This window comes from Protobothrops mucrosquamatus, unplaced genomic scaffold, assembly GCF_001527695.2.
Source record: "Protobothrops mucrosquamatus isolate PMUCROS unplaced genomic scaffold, P.Mucros_1.0 scaffold3301, whole genome shotgun sequence".
NCBI classification, from domain to species: domain Eukaryota; kingdom Metazoa; phylum Chordata; class Lepidosauria; order Squamata; family Viperidae; genus Protobothrops; species Protobothrops mucrosquamatus.
The window spans coordinates 111,641-134,913 of record NW_015389291.1 but is presented as its reverse complement, the minus strand read 5'-3'; the positions used below and the strand labels follow the sequence as shown (position 1 = coordinate 134,913).

The window sequence follows — 23,273 nt, the reverse complement described above, 5'->3', positions numbered from 1 at the left end:
GCCCCGCCAGAGGATCGCCCCGTGTCCCGAAAAGAGTGGCTCAGACTTCCTCAGAGTAAACCTGGCGTGTCTCCTTAGTGCCCCCTTTTTAAAAAAAATTTTTTAAAGGGTGTCGGTCGAAGCGAAGCCGTTTTTTCTTTCCCAAGGAGATTTGGATTTTTTTTGTATTTTGCCGGAATTCCTGCATTATTGGGAGAATCACTTTTCCTGATGTCCTGCTGCTTGGAAAGGACCCATCGGGCACAGCCACACACATCATCACGTTGGAAAGCGGTAATGCGGTCTAGAAAATTCTTCGCCTTCGGATGCTTCCGAAAAGGGGTTTTTTTTTAAACCGAATATTTGGGGAGGAAGGGGGGGTGCACCAAACACCAGGAATTATTTTTATAGCCTTTCTTTCAGAACTTGATGTGATCTGTACATAGAGATTTCTTCTTATTTTGTATAAACTTGGAAGCCGTCTTTTTGATCTTCTGTCTCTGAAGAGTAGGATTTTTGTTTTTATGTTTCTAATTGTGTCAACGGTGATTGAAGGGAAGTTCCCTTCTGGTCTGTACAGTTGTGGTGCCCAACTGCATTTGTCTGTGTGTGTGTGTGCATGCGTGCGTGTGTGAGAGAGAGAGAGAGATTGATTCTGGGCAGGGGGATTAAAACCCACCCAGGGAGAGATGTGCACTTTATCCTCCTGGATTTCCCTCGTGTGAGTGTAGACAAAAAGAAGAAAAAAAATATATAACCAGGTCCCTCTCGTAACAGTCTCCTCCTTACCCTGAGCACACAGAGAAATGTGATGGTGGTTTATTGGGGGCTACATTTGAAAGGCAAGGCTGAAAAAAACCTAGGATAATGCTACTTTTGACCGTCGTGCAAGTGGGACTGTCTGAATCACCGAATGAATATTTCATTTAACGTGTAGGAGCAGGGTGGGGGGTGTGGGGGGGGGGGGTAGGGAAGGAAGGGATCCGGGTTTGTTGGGAAGGGATCTCCTTGGAAGCCAAACTCTGAGGGAAGAGCGGCTGCTGCTCCCTTGGGCTGAGCCAGCTGGGCTCCACCGGGCAGCCGTTTCCGAGGCTCAGCAGCATCGATGGACTCCGTCCTGCCCTCTTGCTGCCATTTGTACGCTGCGACTCTGGCGCTGCCTCTTCGCCCCGAATGCGGGTACAAAAGCCTTAGAAGGCAGGGAGAGGCTGCAGGGGCTGTAAGTAAACCCACTTGCTTTAAAATTAAGTATTTGGTGGTGGCGGGGTGGGTAGGAGGGATTAGAAGCAATACCAGTGAGGTGTTATTCTCTCCCCTTTGGGGAGGCTTTTCTTCAGCAAGCAGCGTTCAATGTCTAACGGTTTATGTCTGCCCTAATCATGGGCGGCAGAGGACCTCTAAACCCTTAAACGTGGGGAAGGCTGGGAGTTGGAAGTCTGCATATTTTAAAGTTGCCCAGGTTGAACGGTCCTTCTGGGTCAGGGGTCTGCAAACTCCGCAATTTAAGACTTGTGGGCTTCATCTCCCGGAATTCCTCAGCCAGCTGCCCTCCACAAAGTGTATGTTGCGGAGCACACGGTCAGCACACCAAAGCTACCTGCTGGCCACTCCACCAGACCCCCTCCCCAAATTCAAGCAAGTCTCTTGGGCTCTCTTTCACCCAAAGCAGTGTTTCTCAACCTCAGAAACTTTAAGAGGGGTGGGCTTCCAACCCCCAGCCGGCTGAGGAATTCTGGTAGTCAAGGTCCAACCATTTCAAAGTTGCTGAGGTTGAGAGACACTGGAAAAGGATGATGGGAGGTGAGTCCTAGAGAGAGAGAGGTGGTTGGCCATTTCAGTAGGGCTAGGAATTTGGGGATGGGTGGGGAAAATGTTCCCCAAAGTACACATCTCACGGGCCCCAAATCAGCCCTCCGTGGAAGCAAAGCTGGACCTGCCCGGCTTAGTTTCTTTTGGATGTCCTAAGATTTCTCAACGTTAGTTGATTTTCAACAGGAGAGCATTTCTCCAGATGTGCCACATCTGGGCTTGAATGCACACTTCAAGCGGTGAAGGGTCTGGGGTTGCTGGTGGGTGTGGTTGACGGGGTCCGGGGTGGCCAAAGGAGACTTCTTCCCTCTCCACAGAAGACCTCACAACTCTACCACAATGCAGTTGTGCCATAGCCAAGAAAAATAAGGTAAATTTGGTTGAATGTAAAGTGAATTCGCCCCCCGCCCCCCCCCCGAAAACTCCTTTGAGCTGCTGAAAAAGAATCTGTAAATCTGTTATGAGCTGGGTTGTTTTTTTCCCCCCCCGACTTGCTAAAATACCAAGATTGTGAGCTTAAGCAGCAGGGACTGCCCCTGGTGTTGACGGACGGCTTGTGTGAGAACCGGAGCGGGGCCTGGAGGGGTTAGGGTTAGCTGCCCCCCTGCAGCCCAATGGTGATCAAAATGCTTGGCACACCTGAGCAAGAGGAAGGGCAGAAGCCCCTCGGTGCCGCCCCCCGGCCAAACTCCCCTGTGACGGAGGAGCTTTTCCTGTTAGCACTATTCCAAGCACCACTTTTAATCACTACTGAACTGAGATTTCATTCCATTCTTTAGCCAGACCAGTTAATTCTCAGGCGGGGCAAGTTTCAGCTGGGTGGACTTCAACTTCCAGAGAGAGACTGGAGAGAGGGTATGGGAGCCGAAACTTTCCATGCCTGAGAAACACCGTTTTGGACATCTTCCTTTTATCTAATGGTACACTGATTTAATAGGTTTCTCATTCAAATTATCGAGAATCTGTAGGGAGCACTGCTGAAGTATTCTCTGGAAGCTGAAGCTATTATCTAAATCAGGAGTCTCCAAACTTGCCAACTTTGAAGACTTCAACTCTCCGGCTGGGGAATTCTGGGAGTTGAAGTCCACAAGTCTTAAAAGTTGCCAAGTTTGGAGAATCCCTGACCTAAACCATGCCACGTAGACTTTTTATGGGAATGGGAGGGGGCAGGTGGGGGGAATAAGGCTGAGAGGAAATCACCCAGAGCAACCTAAAATAAGGATTCTCTTATTGTCCAGCTGAGTTAATTCCGAGGGTCTCTAATATGGTGCCTGCCTTTTCAATATGGAGTTTGAATGTATTTGTGTACAGTACATTAAAGCTGGTTTCAATTTTGCACTGTAAGAAGTCTTTAAAAGTGTAATTAAAGTTTTTATTATTTATTTGATCTTTTTTTGTGGAGGGCTTTCGTTTGTGCGGTTAAGGTGAAGAGAACTGGCAGGTATTGTCCTAAGATGTTCCCAGGAGTCCCCCAGGGACCACCCGAGAAGGTGAGCTTCAAAGACACCATTCACAAAGCGGTATGAGGAGTGAGGGGAACCAGCATTCAGGAGAGTGAATGAACGTGGATTTTAAGAAAAGAAAAAGCGTTATTTTACTATTTGTGACATACCTGGAAAAGAAACCAGAGCAGGTGATTCCAAAACTACAGACACAAGTAATTTAAAAGTAGATTTTGTTGCACATACAGCCTTCATCCTTTTGTCTAACGGAGGAAATCCTTTTGGTGATCAAAAAGGGAAATGTGTGGGGGGTTTTAATGGGATTTTATTATCTGGTGGATTTTTAATATTCTGTAAGCTGCTTGGAGTCACCTATGTGAGTTGGGCAGCTATATAAATTTGTTTAATAAATAAAATGCTCAGGCGTTACACGAGGATGAGTCTCAGCCCTCGTATGCGTGAAGAGAATTTACAGTTCAACACATTTTGTGGTGCACACCCTGCTTCTCGCTCACAATCACTGTTTACAATGATCCATCTTGTACATTCTGTAGTGGCCATGGACTTCCACTATTTTGATATTTAGCAATTTTCCCTCCCGCTGACGGAATTCACGTTGATTCCAATGTTTTAATCCTAAGCAATACAGATGCACTAGTTCAAATTATTGGCCTTTAAATCCATTCATTTTGAGCCATTTTCTTGCAACTGTTGTTTTGGACCCGATAGTGTAGAAGGAGAAGCCCCTTTGAAATGACTGATAAGCTCTCGGCAGCCAGCCCAGATCCACCCTGGCTGCCTCCATGTCTTGCATTACCGTATCCATCATCCCCAAACATAAATGGTGGTTGTGCTGCTGGGAGTTATTATTGTTGTTACTTTTTTCTGTGAGCACACTGGCACACATTAAACGTGAAATTCCGTTGCCTGCTCTCAGAAGAAAGTATCTATCTACCCAATACACATACAAATATATGCCTATGGACCTTCTGCATGTCCTCCCAGAAGGTAACAAGGAGAAACGGTCGTGGAGAGGATGTGTAGTGTCCCAGACGATCTTACGGACCCTGCTCAAGCAACGCTTACGTGCCATGTCCTGGATGGAAGGGAATGAACTGCCCATAATCTTTGGTGCCATCCTCACCACTCTCTGCACCGCCTTCCTGTCTGAAGCAGGGATGCTTCCAAACCAGACTGTGATGCTGTATGATGCAGAAAATGCAGGGGCTGCTGTGCCCGCTTCACCAGGGTCTCACTCTTGAGCGACCAAGCTCGTTATCCAGAACATCTGGAGAACAAGCACCAGCACAACCACCACGTCCACACATGTAGCAGTTCTGAGCATGTTCTTACAGCTGCTAAGGAAATCTTGATTTTGCAAAGCATGTTTTAGGGTAATCTCCATTCCAGATCAGAGATTCTCCAAATAGTACCAGGACTCTCAATACAAGTTGAACTGAATACTTTCTTTGGCCAAGTGGAATTAGACACACAAGGAATTTGCCTGTGGTACAGAAGCACTCGATATACATGCAAAGCAAGAATAATAATACCTATAAAAGGGAAAAGTAAAGAAAATAATACAACGATAAATAATAATACTACAGCCTCTCGTTTATGCAACCCTCTTGTTAATAAAAGGAAATGAGATCCTGCGTACAGCAGGGCACTACGTTAACTACCAGCTGGTGAATATATAGGCACTGGCATGTTGGCTTGCCAGGTATCCTAGTTTGCATTAGTGTTTCGCAATCTTGGACGCTTGGAGAAGGGTGAACTTCAACCCCCACAATTCCTCAGCGGCCAAGGGCGGCGCGCTTCCTGCTTTTCGTGCGGCACGGGGCTTCCCAAACCACGTGATTGCTGCACGCGGGCGAGGCGGGCGGCCGACACCAATCAGGGGCCTCGGGGCCGCGACTAGGCGGGGCCTCGCCTGGTTTGGATCCACTGCCTTTGGCGGGAAGAAGATGGCGGCGGTGGCGCCGAAGGAGGAGGGGGAGGGGGGGGAGAAGGAGAAAGAAAGCCGCGCTCCGGCCGTGGCCCCTCAGGGTGAAGTCGGCCGCGAGCAGACCCTGGACTTCGTGGTCAGTCAGTTCCTGCAGGCGCTGGACGTCGACGGGTAAGAGGGGCGAGTCGGGCGGGGATGATGGGCTTGGACCGGCTGTGGGCAGTTTGACCTGTGGACTGCAAAAGCTGCCTCGGGAATTCTGGGAGTTGCAGTCCACAGGTCGTCAAGTTGCCATAGTTGCCCACCCGCGCTGTAAAGGAATGACGTAACTATGAATTTGGGATTAATTCCTCCCCCCCCCTTCCAGCTTGGAGCCGTGTGGACTTCAACTCCCAGAATTCCTCAGCCGGGGCTCCCCAAAGGGGCCCCTATCAGCCCCCCAAGCGCCAGTGGGGGGATCCAAGGGGCCAGTCAGCTTTTTGGGGGGGTCAATAAATGGCGGAGGATCTTTTGGGGGCTGTTCCCGGTCCTGAGAGAGGGGGCCAGACGGGGCCGGGCAGGGCTGGGCTGGGCGGTCAGCCCGCCACAAGAGCCGCCCGGGGATGGTGGAGCTGAGTTGGTGTTACTGGAGTTTGAGCAACTCGGGGGATTATTATGAGCGTCTGAGTTGTGGTATTCTTAGGGTTGGTTGCACAGCCAGCCGGATGTTTAGAGCGAATGTGGCTGAATTTTTGCCTTGCTGAGTTCCTCCCAAGGACCACCTGGGAGGGGCAGGACCCCAGATCCTTAAGTTTAAGCCAGTGGTTCTCAACCTTTTTAATGCCGCGACCCCAACCGGTCGTAAGTCGAGGACTAAACCGGTCGTAAGTCGAGGACTAAACCGGTCATAAGTCGAGGACTAAACCGGTCGTAAGTTGAGGACTAAACCGGTCGTAAGTCGAGGACTAAACCGGTCGTAAGTCGAGGACTACCCAACCGGTCGTTAGTCGAGGACTTTCCCTGCCCGGGAGCGCCGCGCATGCGTGGTTCCGCCCCCTGCGCCGGCCGAGGCGTAGCTGGCAAGCGGCAGAGACGGAGCAGGCCGACCACCAGCTGGCCCAGCCCAAGGGAGGTAAGGCACCCGCCGGAAAAGGGGGAAAAAATGGTGGGAAAAAAAAATGGCGGACAGCCTTGCTTGGCGACCCCCGTGAAATGGTCGATCGACCCCAAATGGGGTTCCGACCCACAGGTTGAGAACCACTGGTTTAAGCCATCCGGAGACCCTGGCAGTGGAGGACAGTGGGGGGACCAACTGACCCTTTGCTACTTTCTGCTTAATTGACTTTGCCAGGGTTTTCGTCACAGGTAACCCAGTCTTGTATCGTGGCAGGTTTGGCCACACAGTGATTGCAATCAAAGGGGTATTTTACCCCTATTTTGAGATCCCCAACATCTTCATTTAGCTATAATTCCGAGATGTTGCTCGGAAACTAGTCAGAAACTCCAAATAAGGGATTTTCTGCATTCTTTAGTGAAGGTTGCATTGCTGGGGTGAAAGGATTAGAAAATGAAAGACAGTCCAGTTAAAATTCAAGATTCCTCTCTAAGATTTTTTTCCCTCCTTCAATATTTCAGACTCTATTTAGGAAGTGAGAATATGGTATTAATAGGGCTTCCTGCCTGAGCAGGGGGTTGGACTAGAAGACCTCCAATAACTCTGTTATTCTGTTAATATTCTGCTAGATGTGGATGTTTGATGGGGTTAAAAGCCTTGTGCAGGATATAAGATTATTATTCTTATGGTTGGTCACACATTCAGCCAGATGTTTTAGACTGGTTTGGGCATCTCTTGAATCCTTTCCAAGGACCTGGGATAGGCAGATGTTGCTTGATGGTGTTGAAATTCTTGTTGCAGGATAGATGATGATGATTGATTGCATAGGCCTGGGAGAGGCAGATGTGACTGATGGTGGTGAAAGTCTTGTTGTAGGATATAAGATTGTTGTTGTTGTTGTTGTGTTGATTGCATAGTCAGCCAGATATTTATACCAGTTTTGCATTTTTGTCCACCTATTGAATCCTTTCCAAGGACCTAGGATAGGCAAATGTCGTTCTTTGATGGTTTGCTTGTTTATTCGTGTCAGAAGCTTCACAATTAAAATAAAGCATACTGCATGACATAAAATTTAAAATACAAGATTGAAATATGTACGGTTGAATAGATCTTCTTTGATGGTGTTAAAGGCATTGTTGCAGGATGCAAGCTGTTTCGAATAAAGCTGCCTTTTGCAATTGACAGATGGGGATTTTTGTCAGTGCTGATGCTACAAATGTGTTGGGATTGCACCCAAGGCTACTCCTACCTTTGCTTTCTTTTGCCACAGTTGTTCTATTTTTTGTATTATGTTAGCTTCTCCAGTTCTTTCTTTTCTCTTCCGCTGTCTCAAAGCACTGCCCCATCCTGTATCCAGACTGTTTTGCCTTTCTTATCAACAGTTCTTAAGTCTGGGCTGATATGCGGCAGGTGCCTGTCCATTTGAATTCTAAAGTCCCAGAGCATTTTAGCTTCTTCATTTTCTATTACTTTCTTTATTTTGTCCTATTATCCTTGTTGGCAGTACTATTAGTTAAAGTAGTGTTTATTAAATTATTTTCATGTAATAAATGTTTGGGGCTTGATGAACAATCTGGAACTTCATGAAAGGGCCAGTGAATTGAAGAATTCTGAGATCTTTGGTTCACTGCTCCGTGCATCAGATTGTTATCTGCAACTCACAGAAAGCCTATGCCTTTGACTCAGGTGTGTCATTTGGAAAAGGTGCGACCAGAGTAAATATTGATGAGCCCCAAACAAGTTTTGTTCTTCAGGTTTTCTGCATATGAGAAAGATAGAGGGGATGTTGGCCACCAAGTAGTCTTCATCCAACAAATAAGGTTTAGCTTTATAGGAATCCTTCTGAAAAGCAGCATTTTGTGTTTTATAACCTGATTGGCAGTTTCCCTTTTTTGTCCCTAGATGTCGCCTTTTCACCAAGTGCTACAGCCACCTCTACAAAGCCCATCCTGAATTCACAAAATGTGTTTATAATCAGTTCATATCCCATCTGCAAAATTCTGTACAGGTAAGTCCCAAAACATGGACAATTTCCTTTTTTCTTTTTTTCAGGGCAGCTGGCAGTTGTTAGTTAGAAGCAAAGATTCTCAATTTGCAAAAAATGATTTGGGGATTGGAGACTAAAATATACGAAGAACAGTTGCAGAAATTGGGTATGTCTAGTTTAATGAAAAGAAGGACCAGGGGTGACATGATAGCAGTCTTCCCATATTTAAGGGGCTTCTACAAAGAAGAGAGGATCAACCTATTTTCCAAAGCACCTGAAGCAAGAAGCAATTAGTGAAAGCTTATCAAAGAGAGAAGCAACCTAGAGCTAAGGAGACATTTCCTGACAGTGAGAACAATTAACCAGTGGAACGACTTGCCTCCAGAAGTTGTCGGTGCTGTAATATTGGAGGTCTCTAAGAAGAAATTGGACAGCCACTTGTCTGAAATGGAATAGGGTTTTCTGCCTGAGCAGGGGGTTGGAGTAGAAGACCTCCAAGGTTCCTTCCAACTCTGGTATTCTGTTATTTTGTTAAAAACTACTGTTATTTTGGTGATTCTACACTCTCTGTTCCCACAGCAATTGGCAATAATAACAGCATCATAAGAATGGGAAGAAGTAATCTAATTGAACCTCTGCAAAATAAGAGATTTCTTTAAAACATTTCAGACCTCCAGTGAAGAGGAACGTGTCCCTTCATGAGGCAACCTGCTCCGCTGGTTGACAGCTCTTCCTATCCAGATGTTCCTCTTAATATCTAACCTGAATCTTTGCCAACAATTTCAATCCATCAATCCCGTTGCCCTCCAGGACAACCAAGGGGAGGGCCATTCCTTCCTCTGTTACAGACAAATGTATTTTAGAAAGGGAGATTCTGGGTTCTTTGCTTTTACCAGGCTGTGTTCCCCCCCCCCCCCGATAATATTTAGTTTATTTAAGGAAAGTTAAAATACAGAACACCAGAAGAAAAGAAAAAAACACAACAAACATTAAAAAGAAAAAGTGTCTCGGGGGAAAAAAGACTAACACATATACACATAACATCCTCCCTAGCTGAATGCTGATTAATATAATACAACAATTAATTTCCTACCCCTTACTAAACAGGCCAAAATAATTTTAAACTATTCTACTAGATCTGTTTACAAATTGTTAGCCTATTATCTATATGCCATGTTAGTAACAAAAGAGTTAACAGGAAAAACAGTAATAATAAGTATTATGTAAAAGTGTAAAACTAATACAATTATTAATAATGATGAAAGACCGGATTGAAATTCCAAAGCCCTCTGTGAACTGCTATTATGATAATCAAGCAGGTAAGGTAAAGGAGTCCCTGCAGATGTTACTCCGCTAATCATTGCCGACTCTAGGGGGCAGCACTCATCTCCTGTTCAAGGCCATTGAGCCAGCACTGTCTGAAGACATTTCCCTGGTCACGGTGGCCAGCATGAGGTCACGGAGCGCTGTTATCTACCCACTGTAGTGGTACCTGTTTACCTACTTGCATTTGCATGCATTCAAACTGCTAGGTTGGCAGGAACTGGGGGGAGGATGGGTGCTCACCCAATCGGGTGGCGCTTGGGTCTCAAACCTGGGCTGCCGGCTTTCCAGTCAACAAGCCCAGCATCTCCCAAGCTGCTCCACCCCCTTAATAATCCAGACCCTGGTTTTAATCTTCTGGTCTTTCAGAAATATCATTGGGCTTATACCACGGGTAGGCAACCTTGGCTCTTTTATGACTCATGGACTTCAACTCCCAGAATTCCTGAGCCAGCCGTGCTGAGGGGAAAGGGAAAGGTTTCCAAGCTGAGCCATGCTGGCTCAGGAATTCTGGGAGTTGAAGTCCATGAGTCATAAAAGAACCAAGGTTGCCTACCCCTGGCTTATACTGTATTTTAGAAAATGTTTTATTAAAATGTTTGGGGTTTTTTTTACAAACGGGCTAGTTTGGAAAGCTCTTTTAATTACCCATTTAAATCATGGTATTCTTATGTACAGAGCTTACCAGGACTAATTTAGGGTTTCCAACAGCACCAAGATGTATTGTGTGAGAGGTTTAATTTGATGAATACTTCAACCTAGAATAATTCTACTCTTAAAATTGATGGTAAAACTTTTTTTCTGGAAAGGGTGCAAAAGGATGTAATTATACTAGCTCCATTGTTGCTTAATTATAACTTTAAAACTTCTCAGCAAGTACAGCCTTCTTTAAACCATCAATTCAGTTAAAATATGTTTTGACAATTTAATATGGAGCTAGCGCTTTGTTGTTGTTGTTAGTTGCGAAGTCGTGTCCGACCCAGCACCTTCTAAAATAACTGATTATTAATGCACAAGATTTCAATTTTAGAATATCTACTTGCACATTTTGTGAAAAGTTAAAGAAATTTCAAAACATCAAAAAGAAATATACAATAATTTTGGAATCAAGAACTGGAAATTCCAGTCCTTCCAAACCAATAGACTCAAGTCTTGAAGATTATTAAGCTTAGATCCTGTGGTTTAAAGTTGAAATTAATCTTCCAAAAGATTGTTTTTCATATTTATAGGACACCATCTAGAGAATTTTTGCAAAGGATGGATTGATAACTATTTGTGTTGGCATTGCAAAAAAATTATTGGACAGTTTGGGGAATATTGAAAGCTTATTTTTCTGAGCTGGAAGCCCTCAGCTTTTCCTGCTTTGCTGTGCCTGCTCTTTGCTGTGCCTGCTCTTTAGGAAATGCTATTAAAAGGAGGGCTTGCCATCCCTCTTTGAGAAATGGCAAGCCCTCCTTTTAATAGCATTTCCTAAATGGCTCAGAACTGAGTTACTCAAAAAGCATTTGAGGTTTTGATCCCTTTTATTCATACATATTTATTGGTTTTATTGTGGTGTTTTTATATTTTGTTCTATCAATGTTTTTTTTCTAGTTACTAATATTTTCCTGTGTGCATTTTTGTGTTCTGGATGGCCTTAGGAGCCCCAGGAGTCGTTTGATTGCAGTGGGTAACCCAATAAATGTTTTCATTTGAAGCAGGGTGTTTCCCCTGGGAAGACGGTCTGTGTGCTTGCAATTCCCGCCCAGTGTGGCTTCCTTCACGGGGCCCATTTCACTCATTTGATCCATGCCTCACAAAGTATTTACACCACTCCCGTTGGCTGCATTATGTAACTATACTCTGCATTTTTAAATTTTTATTATTTTTAAAAATAGCTCCTTCCTCCTGTTTTTCCACGCAACGGCAACCCTATGAGATGAGTAGTGCTGAAGGAGAGGGAAGGCCCAGAGTCACCCAGCCAGCTTTCATGCCTAAGGCGGAACTAGAACTCCTGGTCTCCCACTTTCTACCCGGGGTGCCTTGACCACCAGGCCAGATTGGCTCCCGAGCCCGTTCTCTGGCTATTGATGTTCTGCGAGCCGACCCAGGCAGCTGTTCTGCCTCGCGCCACTCGATCGCCTCTGTTTCTGCAGGAAGAGGTTCAGGCCCTCAAGGAGGAAGGGAACCTGCCGTTGCTGCTCGACTCCCTGGATAAGCTTGAGAGAGCAGCGGAGGGCAAGGAAGGCCCTGCATGGTGAGGCATCCTCGGGATTCAGCGATTCAGCAGCCCAGCGACTGCGGGGCCTGTGGTCTGTCTTCACAGTGCCAAGGAAACTCTGTTTCTGAGCTTTGGAGCAGTGGGCGCTGTGCCTCTGAGGCCAGCAACGTTGTGCGTTAACTGCAGAGGTGTGGCCCCGCTGCAAAATGCTGGGTGGGAGCTTTTCTGGGGGCCTCTCCTCCCGGGAGAGTGGATGGTGAAGGCTAGCCTGCCTCCGGGCCGCTCCTGACCCGCTCCTTGTCTCTGCATCCAGGCGCCCGAGTGGTCTCCCCGAGGAAGATGCTCGCAGGGTGGTCGTGCCCTACCTTCTCAAGCAGCGCAGACGCCTCCAAAAATCCCTGAAGGAAAAGCAGGAAAGCAACTCGCAGCTGGCAGCCGCTGTGGTGGCCGGTCGGCAGAGGATTGTGGCGCTGCAGGCGCAGGTCCACCAGCAGAGGGAGGAGTGGCAGGTGGGTGCCGCTGTGACTGGAAATCGGGGCCAGGCAAATCACGGGGGTCACACTTGGAGATTGAGGATCAGATTAAAAGACGGGCCCTTGAAATACAGGTAGTCCTTGACTTATGTCCATTTGCTTAGTGACCTTTTGAAGTATAACAACACTGAAAAAAGGGACTTGTGACCGTTTTTCACACTTAGGACCGTCGCAGCATCCCCGCAGTGACGTCGGACATTTGGCAACTGGCATGCACTTATTGCAGAGTCCTGGGGTCACGTGATCAGCATTTGTATCCTTCCCAGCTGTCTTCGGACAAGCAAAGTCAATGGGGGAAGCCGGATTCGCTTAACGACCACATGATTCACTTAACATTTGCAGTGATTTGCTTATTGTGGCAAAAAGATTATAAAAATGCTGCAAAACTCACTGAACAACTGCCTTACTTAGCAATGGAAATTTTGGGCTCCATTGTGGTCATAAGTCAAGGACTACCTGTACAGCCAGATGAATCAAAAAGAGAGATCTAAATTCAGATCCCAAACTGAGGAAGAACAAAAATTAAAACAGTTTATTAATTAGAAATGATTTTTTTAACATTTGTGACTAGCACAAGAAGAGACCAGCCTGCCCATAGAGCAGGGATGTCCAACCTTGGCAACGTTAAGACTTGTGAACTTCAACTCCCAGGATTCCCCAGCCAGCTGGGAGTTGAAGTCCACAGGTCTTTTTTAAAAAATATATTTTATTGATTTTTTTAAAGATAATCTTTAGTGCTTGGTAAACAACATGTTGTCTGGGTTCGTATATTTATCAACAATAATAATTTCTATGATTCCATAATCAACATACTAGCTAGTGATACATTTCCGTGATCTTCTCTTCTTCCAATAGTATTCTCCTTTTACCAACATTGAGCAAATACAGTTCTTAGTATTTTCGATACGTACAAAGTTGAATATAAACATTTTTCTAGTATTTATAGAAATAACAATAACATCAGTGTGTAACATTTTTTCTAATCAGCTTATGTTTCAATTGTATTTGCAAAGAGTCATCTTATTAAATCACTATAGGTCCTGTTTTCAGAGTTCTTATTTAAGCTTAACTTCCCCTCAGTATTCAAAACATTCTTGTCAGTTATGATTTTCTCAAGATTAATTACTTTTAAATATCCAAACATTTCACTCACATAAGCCATCCCAGTATTTTTACATTTCCCGTATCATAAACAAGTATTATACTACTTATAAATCACATCCCTCTTACTGTAGGACCCATTTATATCCAAAATTTATCTATTCTTTTAACCATATTCAAACAAGTGTTTAGTCATATAGTACTCCATCTGGTAAGTCAAATCATCTGATCTCTTAAATCTAACTCTAGCCTTCTTCTTTTGCCAAACAGCTTTCCTATCAGTGTATTCAGCTTGCCAGGGGATTCTTCCTGTGTTTTGATGAATGTTGTTAGGAATGGGAAGGACAAATTTGGTGGGGTGCTTTTGAGCGGGATGTTCGCCCATTTATATTTGTTAGGGAGCTTCCACTTCTCCCTCAATTTCTCTTTTCATTTTTGGTCTCCCAGACTCTAGTGGTTCTCCTGGCAGTTCTATAATCCATTTTATCGGATCTTCTTTCTTATCCTCAGGTTTGTTTTGAAGTCCTGAAAAATAAAATGCCTTTTCCATTTCCAATATTATAACAGATTCTTGCCGATTTTTCTTTGCCTGTGATTCTCTTCGTTTGAAGCCTCCATCCTCTGATTTGTGTTCTATTGTCTTGATTTGTTTGGTAATTCTTTATCATCATTTTCTGAGAATTTTTTAATTGTGAGCTTAGGTTAAAGATGTGCTCATTTATGTCATCTAAATTATTTTTAATCTCATCATGATTTGAAACAATTGTCATTTGAATTAGTTGCAACATAGCATGCATTTCCTCCTGGAAGATATTTGCCTTGTCTTGAAGTATTACTCCTGCAGGTCTCTGATGTTCCAGGCTGGGCACTTCGGAAGAAGATATTGGGTGTGGTTTCCCACCAGTTTTAGTTAGGTATGCAACATCCATTTTATCTCCCCCTCCAAATAATCTTTCACTGGTAGCATAATCCCCGTATATTAGACTTATCAAACCAACCAATCTTAAGGTCCAAACAAAGTCTTGTATAGTTCTTATCTTTATGTATGGCCTTTATAGTCCAATGTGTTTCCAATTATCAGTCCACCACTGAAAGCAATATTTTATAACAGTTCTTCTGCTCAGGGGTCCTACAATTATCAAGCAGCCAAAATTGCAGTCCAAAATGTTCACCTATGAGTAATCCAGTAGCTTCCCCTCTAGAAGAGTAGCTAAAGTCAAGGTGTTTCTTTCTCTGCAAAGAATTCTTGACCTTAAACATCACAGCTTAGTAAGTGTTTATAATCCAAGAAGGTCAGCAGTTTTTATAACAATTGTAGTTCTCAGTCTATAGTAGATAGTCCATTGTATTTTCTTTCCTCTGTTCCCAGCTGTTCTCTATTTAGCTAAGAGTCACTGAGGATCAAAGGATAAGTTGTTCTCTATTTCTGGGCATCTTGCCAGTTTCTGAGCCAAGGCAGCTATAGTTTTATACTGGGTTCCACCACTAGATGTCAGTAACTATTCATTTTCCAACTTTTATAACAGAAAATTATTTTCTTATAATTTCATCAGTACTCTTTCAAATGGAAAATCTTAACAGTTTCCATAATTTTCAAGTTTCTCCAGACTGTAGTTTTATATTAATTTCATTTCAATGTATTTATGTCCCCCATAAAAATTAGACGCCTTCTATGGAAGGGTGGGGCTGCTATCCTTCTCGCTTTCGGAGTATTTTTTGCTTCTTGGGAATCTTTTCCAGAAAATCAGTTGCAAGATAGAAGAGAGAAGATCGATATTCTCACCCAGTTCCAAACACGCTGTTCAGTCTGTTCTAGTTAGTGCTTTTGGACTTTGGCTGTTGGTAGCTTGGGCTAGTCACCAAATGCAGCTAGCCTTTCTCCTGTCGGTTTGTATGGCTTCCCCAGATCAAGCAGATCGACCATCTTTCTGTGATCAACGGGGGGGGGCCTCCTTCTTTGTCGTCTCTTTGGGGCGACTTTAGACCCATTTAGGGTCCCTGGCAGGACAAAATCAGCCGTGAGGTCCGGAGCTCCGCAATCTCTTGGCTGTATCGCTAAGACGCAAAACCGGAAGTTTTGAAAGGTCTTAAAATTGCTCCAGTTGGAGACCCCTGCCTTACAGGATGCTGATCTCCCTCAGACCTGCTCTGGTGTCCTCTAGCAAGGGCAGCAGGACACAAACACACCTCAATACAGGTAGTCTTTGACCTATGACCACAGTTGGGCCTGGGAAACATGTTGTTGAGTGGTGTGATCATTAAATTAGGCATTACATGACCACATCCAATTTTACAACCTTTTTGCCACAGTCATTGAGACCTCACGTGACCATGACTTCCGAGCTCTGCTGGCTTCTCCACTGACTTTGTTGGAAGCCAGTTGGAAAGGTTGCAGATGGGGATCATGCGGCCCTGGGACGTGGCAGCCATCATAGATGCCTACTGGTTGCCATGTGCACCAGTTGTGATCGGGTGATGCAGGGATGCTGCGACGGTCAAAAGGACAAGGACTTGTCTTAAGTCACTTTTTTTCAGCACTGTTGTGACTTTGAAAGGTTACTAAATGAATGGTCATAAATCAAGGACACGCTCGATTAAGGTGTTGGGACACTTTATTGCTGAAGATGGCAGTTCTTCCAGCAGGATTTCATAGGGAAGGATCTCTGATTGAACCTGGGAAGGCCCTGCAAGACCTCGCCTGAAGGCAGGACGAGAAGCAACGGAGGGGAACTAATCAAGGAGAGAAGAAGCAATTTAGAACTGAGAGAAGTTTCCTGACAGTGAGAACAGTTAATCCGTGGAACAGCTTCCCCCCAGAAGTTGTGGGTGCTCCATCAGTGGAAGTTTTTAAGAAGGGACTGGACAGCCACTTGTCTGGAATGGTATAGGGCAGGCATGTCAAACTGCTGGCCCGCGGGTCGGATGCGTCACGCCGAAACCGCGCCCACCCCATTGCCGGCAATGGGGGAAAAGTCCCAATACGTCGCGAGTTTGACATGCCTGGTATAGGGTCTCCTGCCTGGGCAGGGGGTTGGACTAGAAGACCTCCGAGGTCCCGTCCAACTCTGTTACTCTGACAAGAATCCCACATTGTAGTAGCCCATCTGTTCTCTGCAGATCCTCTTGAGCCATATTTCTGAACCTCAGTGACTTTAAGAAGAGTGGACGTGTCTCCCAGAAGTCCCCATGGTGGCTGGGGGATTCTGGGAGTTGAAGTCCGCCCCTCAAAGTCGCAGAGGTTAAGCAACACCGCTGTAGAGTGAGGGAGGCTGTTTCCTCTTACTCAAAGGCTGTTCTGGCAGTGGACTTAACCTCTTCTACCCTCCTTTCAGGGAATTGTTATCGAGGGCCGGACGATGATGGGGACCGTTGAGGATCTCTCCTGAGAAGGCCCGGCCTGGCTGCTTTTTGTGGGCGAGGATGCGAGGGAGACCTCGGAGAGCCACACCAGGGATCCTGTGGTTTTTTCTGCCAGATTTCCAAAGCAGCCAGTCTGCGGAAGAGGGCCGCTCCCTCTCAGCTTGACTGGGGTGGGAAGCTGGGCATGGGGGTGCATGTGATTGTGTATTTATCAAAATATTACAGCTCCTGCTTTGTATTTATTTCACTCAGAATGTTAATTCTGCAAGCTCTCTTGTTTGACAGCTGTGAACTTGTACAAGTACGGCTGTGGGACATCCAAATAATACAATCAGATAATGAGTGATTGTATTCTATAGTATTCTATAGTACAGTGGTGGCGAACCTATGGCACGGGTGCCAGAGGCGGCACTCAGAGCCCTCTCTGTGGGCACACGTGCCGTCACCCCAGTCTTAGACCTTCAACTGGGTTTTATAAAACCTTTTCGCTTTAGGCCTCCGCCGCTGTGTGCAAAACAAAAAAAAAAGGTTCAATCAGTCAATTTCAACTTCTCAAGGGAAAAAGGAAGATCTTGCAAAGTTGGAATTGATTGATTGAACTTTTTAGTCCCACCCAGTCTGCCGTTACCACCGCAGCCATGCACACCCAATGGGCCACACCCACACAATTGGGCACGCCCACCCGGCACTCGACGATGCATAAGTGGGTTTTGGGTTGCAGTTTGGGCACTCAGTCTCTAAAAGGTTCGCCATCACTGCTATAGTATATAGAATACCTTCTTGAAATTTGGAGATTGCATCTAGATGTATGCCAGCTGGGGAATTGTGGGAATTGAAGTCTGGACCTCTTAAAAGTTGCCAGTTGTTGAAAAAGTACTGGACTAGTTGGTCTCCCAGCTCCCTTCCATTCATCATCATCCTTTCTGACATCTGAAGATTTGCCTCTCGCCCTCAGCCGTCTCGCTCTCAAGGTTCAGCCAGCTTTTCCAGCACCTTGACGAGCTTTTATTTTTAGATTCCTGGTCATCTTTCTCGCCCTTTTCCAAATTCTTCCCATGCCTCTGAAAAAGGAGGCCTGACTTTCACTGACACTTTTTTGGTCTGGGAAGCGTGGAAGAGATTTTGGCAGAAGAAGACCTGCCTGTCTCTTCTGCAGAGTTCTTCATGCAGCTCTTCAGGGTTATTTATTTTATTTATCAAATTTATTTGCTGTCCGTCTCACAGTTTAGGAGACTCTGAGCTGCTGGTTAGAATAATGGGAGAGGAACACCCCCTAGACCCAGACAAAGCTCCCAAGAGCTTCTGGATCTGGGTCCTAGACGCGTCCCCCATTTTGCTCTGATGCGGAGACCTCTTGGAGCCAGGAAGGGACATCAGCAAGGCTCCTCACAGAAAGAACAGTCTCCCAAACATCTGCTTTTGATAAGGAACCGGCTTGGGAGGAAGGCTGGCCCAGCTCAGGACTCTGTAAGCACAAAAGCCTTGAGGTCACGACGAATGTGCCAGGCAGAATTGCTGGCCAGCCCAGCCCGGGTTTCCTGGGGCCGGTGAGAGACGCCAAAGAAGGCTGCGCTCCCTCCCTCTTTCTGGCTGGGCTTCTACAAGTCGGGGAGCTGTTGGGGTCTTGCTGAAACAGTGAGTTGGTGCTGCTTCTCCTCCAGGGAGACCTTCTACAGCGGACTGAAGTCCCTCACTAACGCAAACACGTTGCATGCTGCTCACCTCCTCCAGTTTAGCTTGAGACCCCAAACTTCGCAATGTGTTATATTGCATAGAGATTTCTCTCTTTTCAAGCTCTCCTAATTCGAATTTTGCATCTCCCTTTCCTCCAGTTTCCTCACAAATCTATATTTTGGTGTCGGATCCCCACATTTGAGAACCACTGAATTAATAATCTTAGAATAGGCTGGATTCACACGTCCGCTAAGCCCTAAAAAGATTAACTGCAGTTCATGCAAATCAACACATCTGCATGTGGCTGCTAAGTATTGAATAAACTTGTTGAAGCCAAGACTCCAGCAGCCACAGCTCTGTAAAATGTGCAAAGAATTGTCTGCCTCCTTGGGAAATCATCTTCATGGCTATGAGTTGCAGCCACCTGTCTTTTGTTCAAATATAATAAACAACCTCCTGATGGTAAACCTGTACAAGAAGGGAAGAGTCTGTTCTTGTCCTGAAGGCAGGAGAGGAAGCAGTGGATAGAAACCTATCAAGGAGAGAAGCAACCTAGAACTAAGGAATTTCCTGACAGAACAGTCAGTGGAACAGCTTGCCTCCAGAAGTTGTGGCTGCTCCATCACTGGAGGCTTTTAAGAAGAGACTGGACAGCCATTGTCTGAAATGGCATAGGGCAGTGATGGCGAACCTTTTAGGGACCGAGTGCCCAAACTGCAACCCAAAACCCACTTACATATCGTCGGGTGCCGGGTGGTCATGGCCCATGGGGTGGGTGTGGCCCATTGGCTGGGCATGGCTGCGGTGGTAACGGCAGACTGGGTGGGACTAAAAAGTTCAATCAATTCCAACTTTGCGAGAACTTTTTTTTTCCTTGCAAGAAGTTGAGATTGATTGATTGATTGATTGAACCTTTTTTTTTTTTTTTTTTTGCACAAGGCAGCGGAGGCCTAAAGCGAAAAGGTTTTATAGAACCCAGCTGAAGGCCTAGGACTGGGGCGATGGCGCACGTGCCCACAGAGAGGGCTCTGCGTGCCACAGGTTCACCACCACGGGCATAGGGTCTCCTGCTTTGACTAGGGGCTTGGACTAGATGACCTCCAAGGTCCCTTCCAACTGTTGTGCTGCATTCTGCACCCAAGGCCTCTTGGGGTCAAGCCAGGCCAGTTATGTTCAGCAGCAGACAAGCCGTTAAGGGCTCTTTCAGGCTCCTTCAATTGCATGTTAAAAGCCTCTCCCACCTTAGCTTGACTGTTTGATTACACTTCGTTTAAATCGCTACCTTTTGCTTCAATAATTCAGAACGGTTTACATTTCAGTTCCCAGGCTGCGAAGGCGGCACCTTCATTAGGACAGCTGAAGTTGTACCAAATTGTTGTTTTTGAGCTTTGAAAATCCTTCTTCAGGCTGGGAGGGGAACAGTGGCTGGTCTCAGTGCCACGTCTGTCTCAAGCCACATTGTATTAGGCTGGCTTGGCCCCGCTTGCTAGGCCAGGATAAAGTGGGGCCAGGAAATTCGTAGTTTTACATCTTGGTTTGTGTTTGGCGTCTTGCAACTCAGCCAGAGCCGCGGGGTGAACGGGAGGCCCTCCAAAGAAGCCCTGTCTGGAAGGAGTAACTTCCAGCCGTCAAAGGCCGCCCTCTCATTATTCTTTGTATCTCGGCAGTGCCCAGATTCGAAGCGGAGGAAAAGAGGCACACGTGGCATTCAAGGGCAGCAGAGCGTCCCGGGCATCGGCCGGTGCAAAGAGGTCCACGCCCCACGGAGTTTCCTCTCCCCGGATCTGGAAGGGCTCCCAGGGCTTCAGTTCAGCCGTGCGGCTGCCCCAGGCAGGACGCCTGGTGGGGAAAGGACGGAGGAAGCGGGGATTTAAATCACAGGCTTTCCTCACTTTGGCCCGGCTTATCTGCACAGGCAGGACAAACCATGCCATTTGCTGGTAATCACAGCCCTGGGGCTTTGGGCCTCCTGGCCTCAGTCCCGTCCAGTGTCTTTGGCCAAAAACCAGCCCCCTCGCCCCCCCCCCCAATTCTCTGGGAACCGCTTCCCATGAAAATGTCTGAAACAAACTAAGAGCAAGGGGTGGGGACTCCTGCAGAGGCTTCCAAAGGAGAGGGAAAGGAGGTGTAGAGGAGTGGGAGCATGCTAGTAAGATGGCCACATGGCAGTTAGGTTGCCGTAACAGTCTGGATAAAGGGTACTCAGAACTGAGCACCAGTAGTCCTCAACATATGACCAAAATTGAGCCCAAAATTTCTGTTGCTCAGCAAGACATTTCTTAAGTGAGTTTGCCCCATTTTACGACCTTCCTTGCCACAGCTGTTAAGCGAATCACTGCAGATAAGTTAGTAAAATGGTTGTTCGGTGAATCTGGCTTCCCCACTGACTTTGCTTTTCAGAAGGTCGCAAAAGGGGATCACGTGACCCCGGGAGAGACTGCGACCGTCATAAATATGAGTCAGTTGCCAAGGGGCCGAATTTTGATCACGCGACCACAGGGATGCTGCAGTGGTCATAAGTGTGAAAAACAGTCATAAGTCTTTTTCAGTGCCATTGTAACTTTGAGCAGTCACTAAATGAACTGTTGTAAGTCAAGGACTAGCTGTACTTGAAGATTGCCTCAGTGGTCGCCCCTCCCTTCAAGGTTTTCTGTCTTGCTAACATGCTCCACATTCCACCATCAGAGGCGAGAACCGCTGTCTGTCTCTTTAGTTTTCGCTCTAGTGCAGTTTTTAATAATAATCTAATCTGTGTGGTTTTAAGGTGTTAATGTTTTAATTGTTTTGTTTCATAACATAAGTATAAGCAAATAAATGAGTAATTCAGTAAGTAAGTTTGGATGGCCAGCAGAGAGATGCCACCACAGGAGCAATGGGTGCCTGAAGGACCAGGAAGGGCAAAATCTTTTTCATAGCACATAATCAATCAATCAATCAATCAATCAACAGGGATGCCTGATCAAACAAAAGCAGCAATTTAAAAGGAAATTTGGTTTGTTTCCCTGAGACCAATTCTTTAAAAAAGAAAGATGATTCCAAACAACTATAATCCATTAAAAGGGCACAGAATGAAATTACAGCAATGCCCAAATCCACACAGTAAAATATTAAAATGTTGGTCAATAAGGTCAAAACTGGAAAATTCCCAACTTAGTCCCCTAAAAGGAAGCCAGCCGATCCAGCCTGGGGCGAGTTTGAAGCCTTCCACTTTCTTGGGGTTTCTGTAGAAATCCCGGCTTGAAAGAAGTGGCTGTTGGAGTTAGGCCGGGTGGCGGGAGAGGGCCAGTCCCCGGAGAGGCGGAGCGCAGGGCAATCCGGGCTGCCTCTGAACTTGGGAAAAAAGCCACGGAGGGGAAGGGGCAACCTGACTCCTGCAAGGCGGTAGGGAAGGCAAGGAAACACGGATCTGCCAGCCTCTGAGCCAGGATACCCACAGGAGACAGTCAAGAGGGTGGCTCTGATGGTGGAATTGAAGCTCCATCACGGCACACATTTTGTGCAGGCGTCAGTCGCTCCCTGGCATCTCTTGGGAGAGCCTCTAGTCCAGTGGTTCTCAACCTGTAGGTCGGGACCCCATTTAGGGTCGATCGACCATTTCATGGGGGTCGCCAAGCAAGGCTGTCTGCCATTTTTTTTGTCCGCCATTTTTTTCCCCTTTTCCGGCGGGTGCCTTACCTCCCATGGGCTGGGCCAGCTGGTGGTCGGCCTGCTCCGTCTCTGCCGCTTGCCAGCTACGCCTCGGCCGGCGCAGGGGGCGGAACCACGCATGCGCGGCGCTCCCGGGCAGGGAAAGTCCTCGACTTACGACCGGTTTAGTCCTCGACTTACGACCGGTTGGGGGTCGCGGCATTAAAAAGGTTGAGAACCACTGCTCTAGTCCAGGGCTCTCCGACCTTGGCAACTTTTAAGACTTGGGGACTTCAACTCCCAGGATTCCCCAGCCAGCATGGAGTTGAGGTCCCCAAGTCTTAAAAGTTGCCAAGGTCGGAGAGCCCTGTTCTAGACAGCGTTTCTCGACTTTGGCAACTTTTAAGCTGGGTGAACTTCTGGGAGTCGAAGTCCTGACAACTGAAAAGCTGCGAAGCGCTCCTGCACCGAGCAGGGGGCTGGACCAGATGACCTCTGAAGCCCCTCCAAAAATGCCGCCACGAAAACCATCCGAACTTTACATACCCTCTTGCGCCCCACCTTGAAGGAGGCCTCCACTCACGGCTTCCCCCCCCCCAACAAACTGCTCGGAGCCCCGCCAGATACCCCCCCCCCACAAGAGTCTGCCCAAACGAGCTTGGCGGCGCCCCCGCCCTCTTTTCCAGCCTCCCCCGGCCCGGAGCCTGGCAGGCTTCCCGCAACGCCCCCGGGAGCCGGAGGAGGAGGCGGCGGCGGCGACGCGCCCCCCTTCTGCTGCCAAGGCCGGCTCGGGGGAGTATAAAGGGGGCGCCGGGCAGGCCGGGCCGAGAGAAGCGCCCGGAGCAGCCCAGCCTCGCCATGAACGCCCTTCTGCTGGCCGCCCTCTGCGCCCTGGCCGGGCTCTGCCTCGCCCGCCCAGGTAAGGGAGCCCCGCCGCTCTTCGGCCGCCCGTCCCCGCCGAGCCTCTCCCGGGGCCCCGGCCCTGGGAGGGGGAGCCGCTCGGCCCAAGGAAGGGGCTTCTCCCCCGGGAGGGCAGGGGGCTGCGGGGTGCCTGCCGCCTCTTATCCCCCCCGGACAAGGCTGGGGCGGGCAGAGGGGAGCCCCTCGCTCATGCGCCCTCCGCCCCTCCTCCTCTGCAGGGGACGCCGCGCACGCCCGGAGCGCCGACGGGTCGCCCAGGTCGGAAGGTGAGTGGGG

The 23,273-nt window shown here is 47.2% G+C and overlaps 2 protein-coding genes across 2 annotated transcripts in view; both read left to right on the top strand.

Annotated features, from left to right (window-relative positions):
• The first annotated feature begins 3,072 nt into the window (after positions 1-3,072).
• PMF1 (polyamine modulated factor 1) lies at positions 3,073-13,892 on the top strand. Its single transcript, XM_015826784.2, has 6 exons — positions 3,073-3,128; positions 5,152-5,349; positions 8,174-8,279; positions 11,717-11,817; positions 12,095-12,290; positions 13,863-13,892. Exons 1-6 carry the CDS (start codon positions 3,073-3,075, stop codon positions 13,890-13,892), a joined length of 687 nt encoding a protein of 228 aa, XP_015682270.2.
• Positions 13,893-22,910: 9,018 nt separating this feature from the next.
• BGLAP (bone gamma-carboxyglutamate protein) overlaps positions 22,911-23,273 on the top strand; it is a 2,394-nt gene continuing 2,031 nt past the window's right edge. Inside the window, exons 1-2 of the mRNA XM_015826783.1 lie at positions 22,911-22,995; positions 23,216-23,255. Of these exons, the coding sequence (XP_015682269.1) occupies positions 22,935-22,995; positions 23,216-23,255 (101 nt within the window). The 5' untranslated portion in view covers positions 22,911-22,934. The remainder of the gene's footprint in view (positions 22,996-23,215; positions 23,256-23,273) is intronic.

Coding starts and splice junctions, on each gene's coding strand:
- PMF1 (XM_015826784.2), top strand. CDS start 3,073: ATGGAGTTTGAATGTATTTGTGTACAGTACATTAAAGCTGGTTTCAAT. Junction 8,280..11,716: donor ATCTGCAAAATTCTGTACAG/GTAAGTCCCAAA, acceptor CTGTTTCTGCAG/GAAGAGGTTCAGGCCCTCAA. Junction 12,291..13,862: donor AGCAGAGGGAGGAGTGGCAG/GTGGGTGCCGCT, acceptor TTGGTCTCCCAG/ACTCTAGTGGTTCTCCTGGC.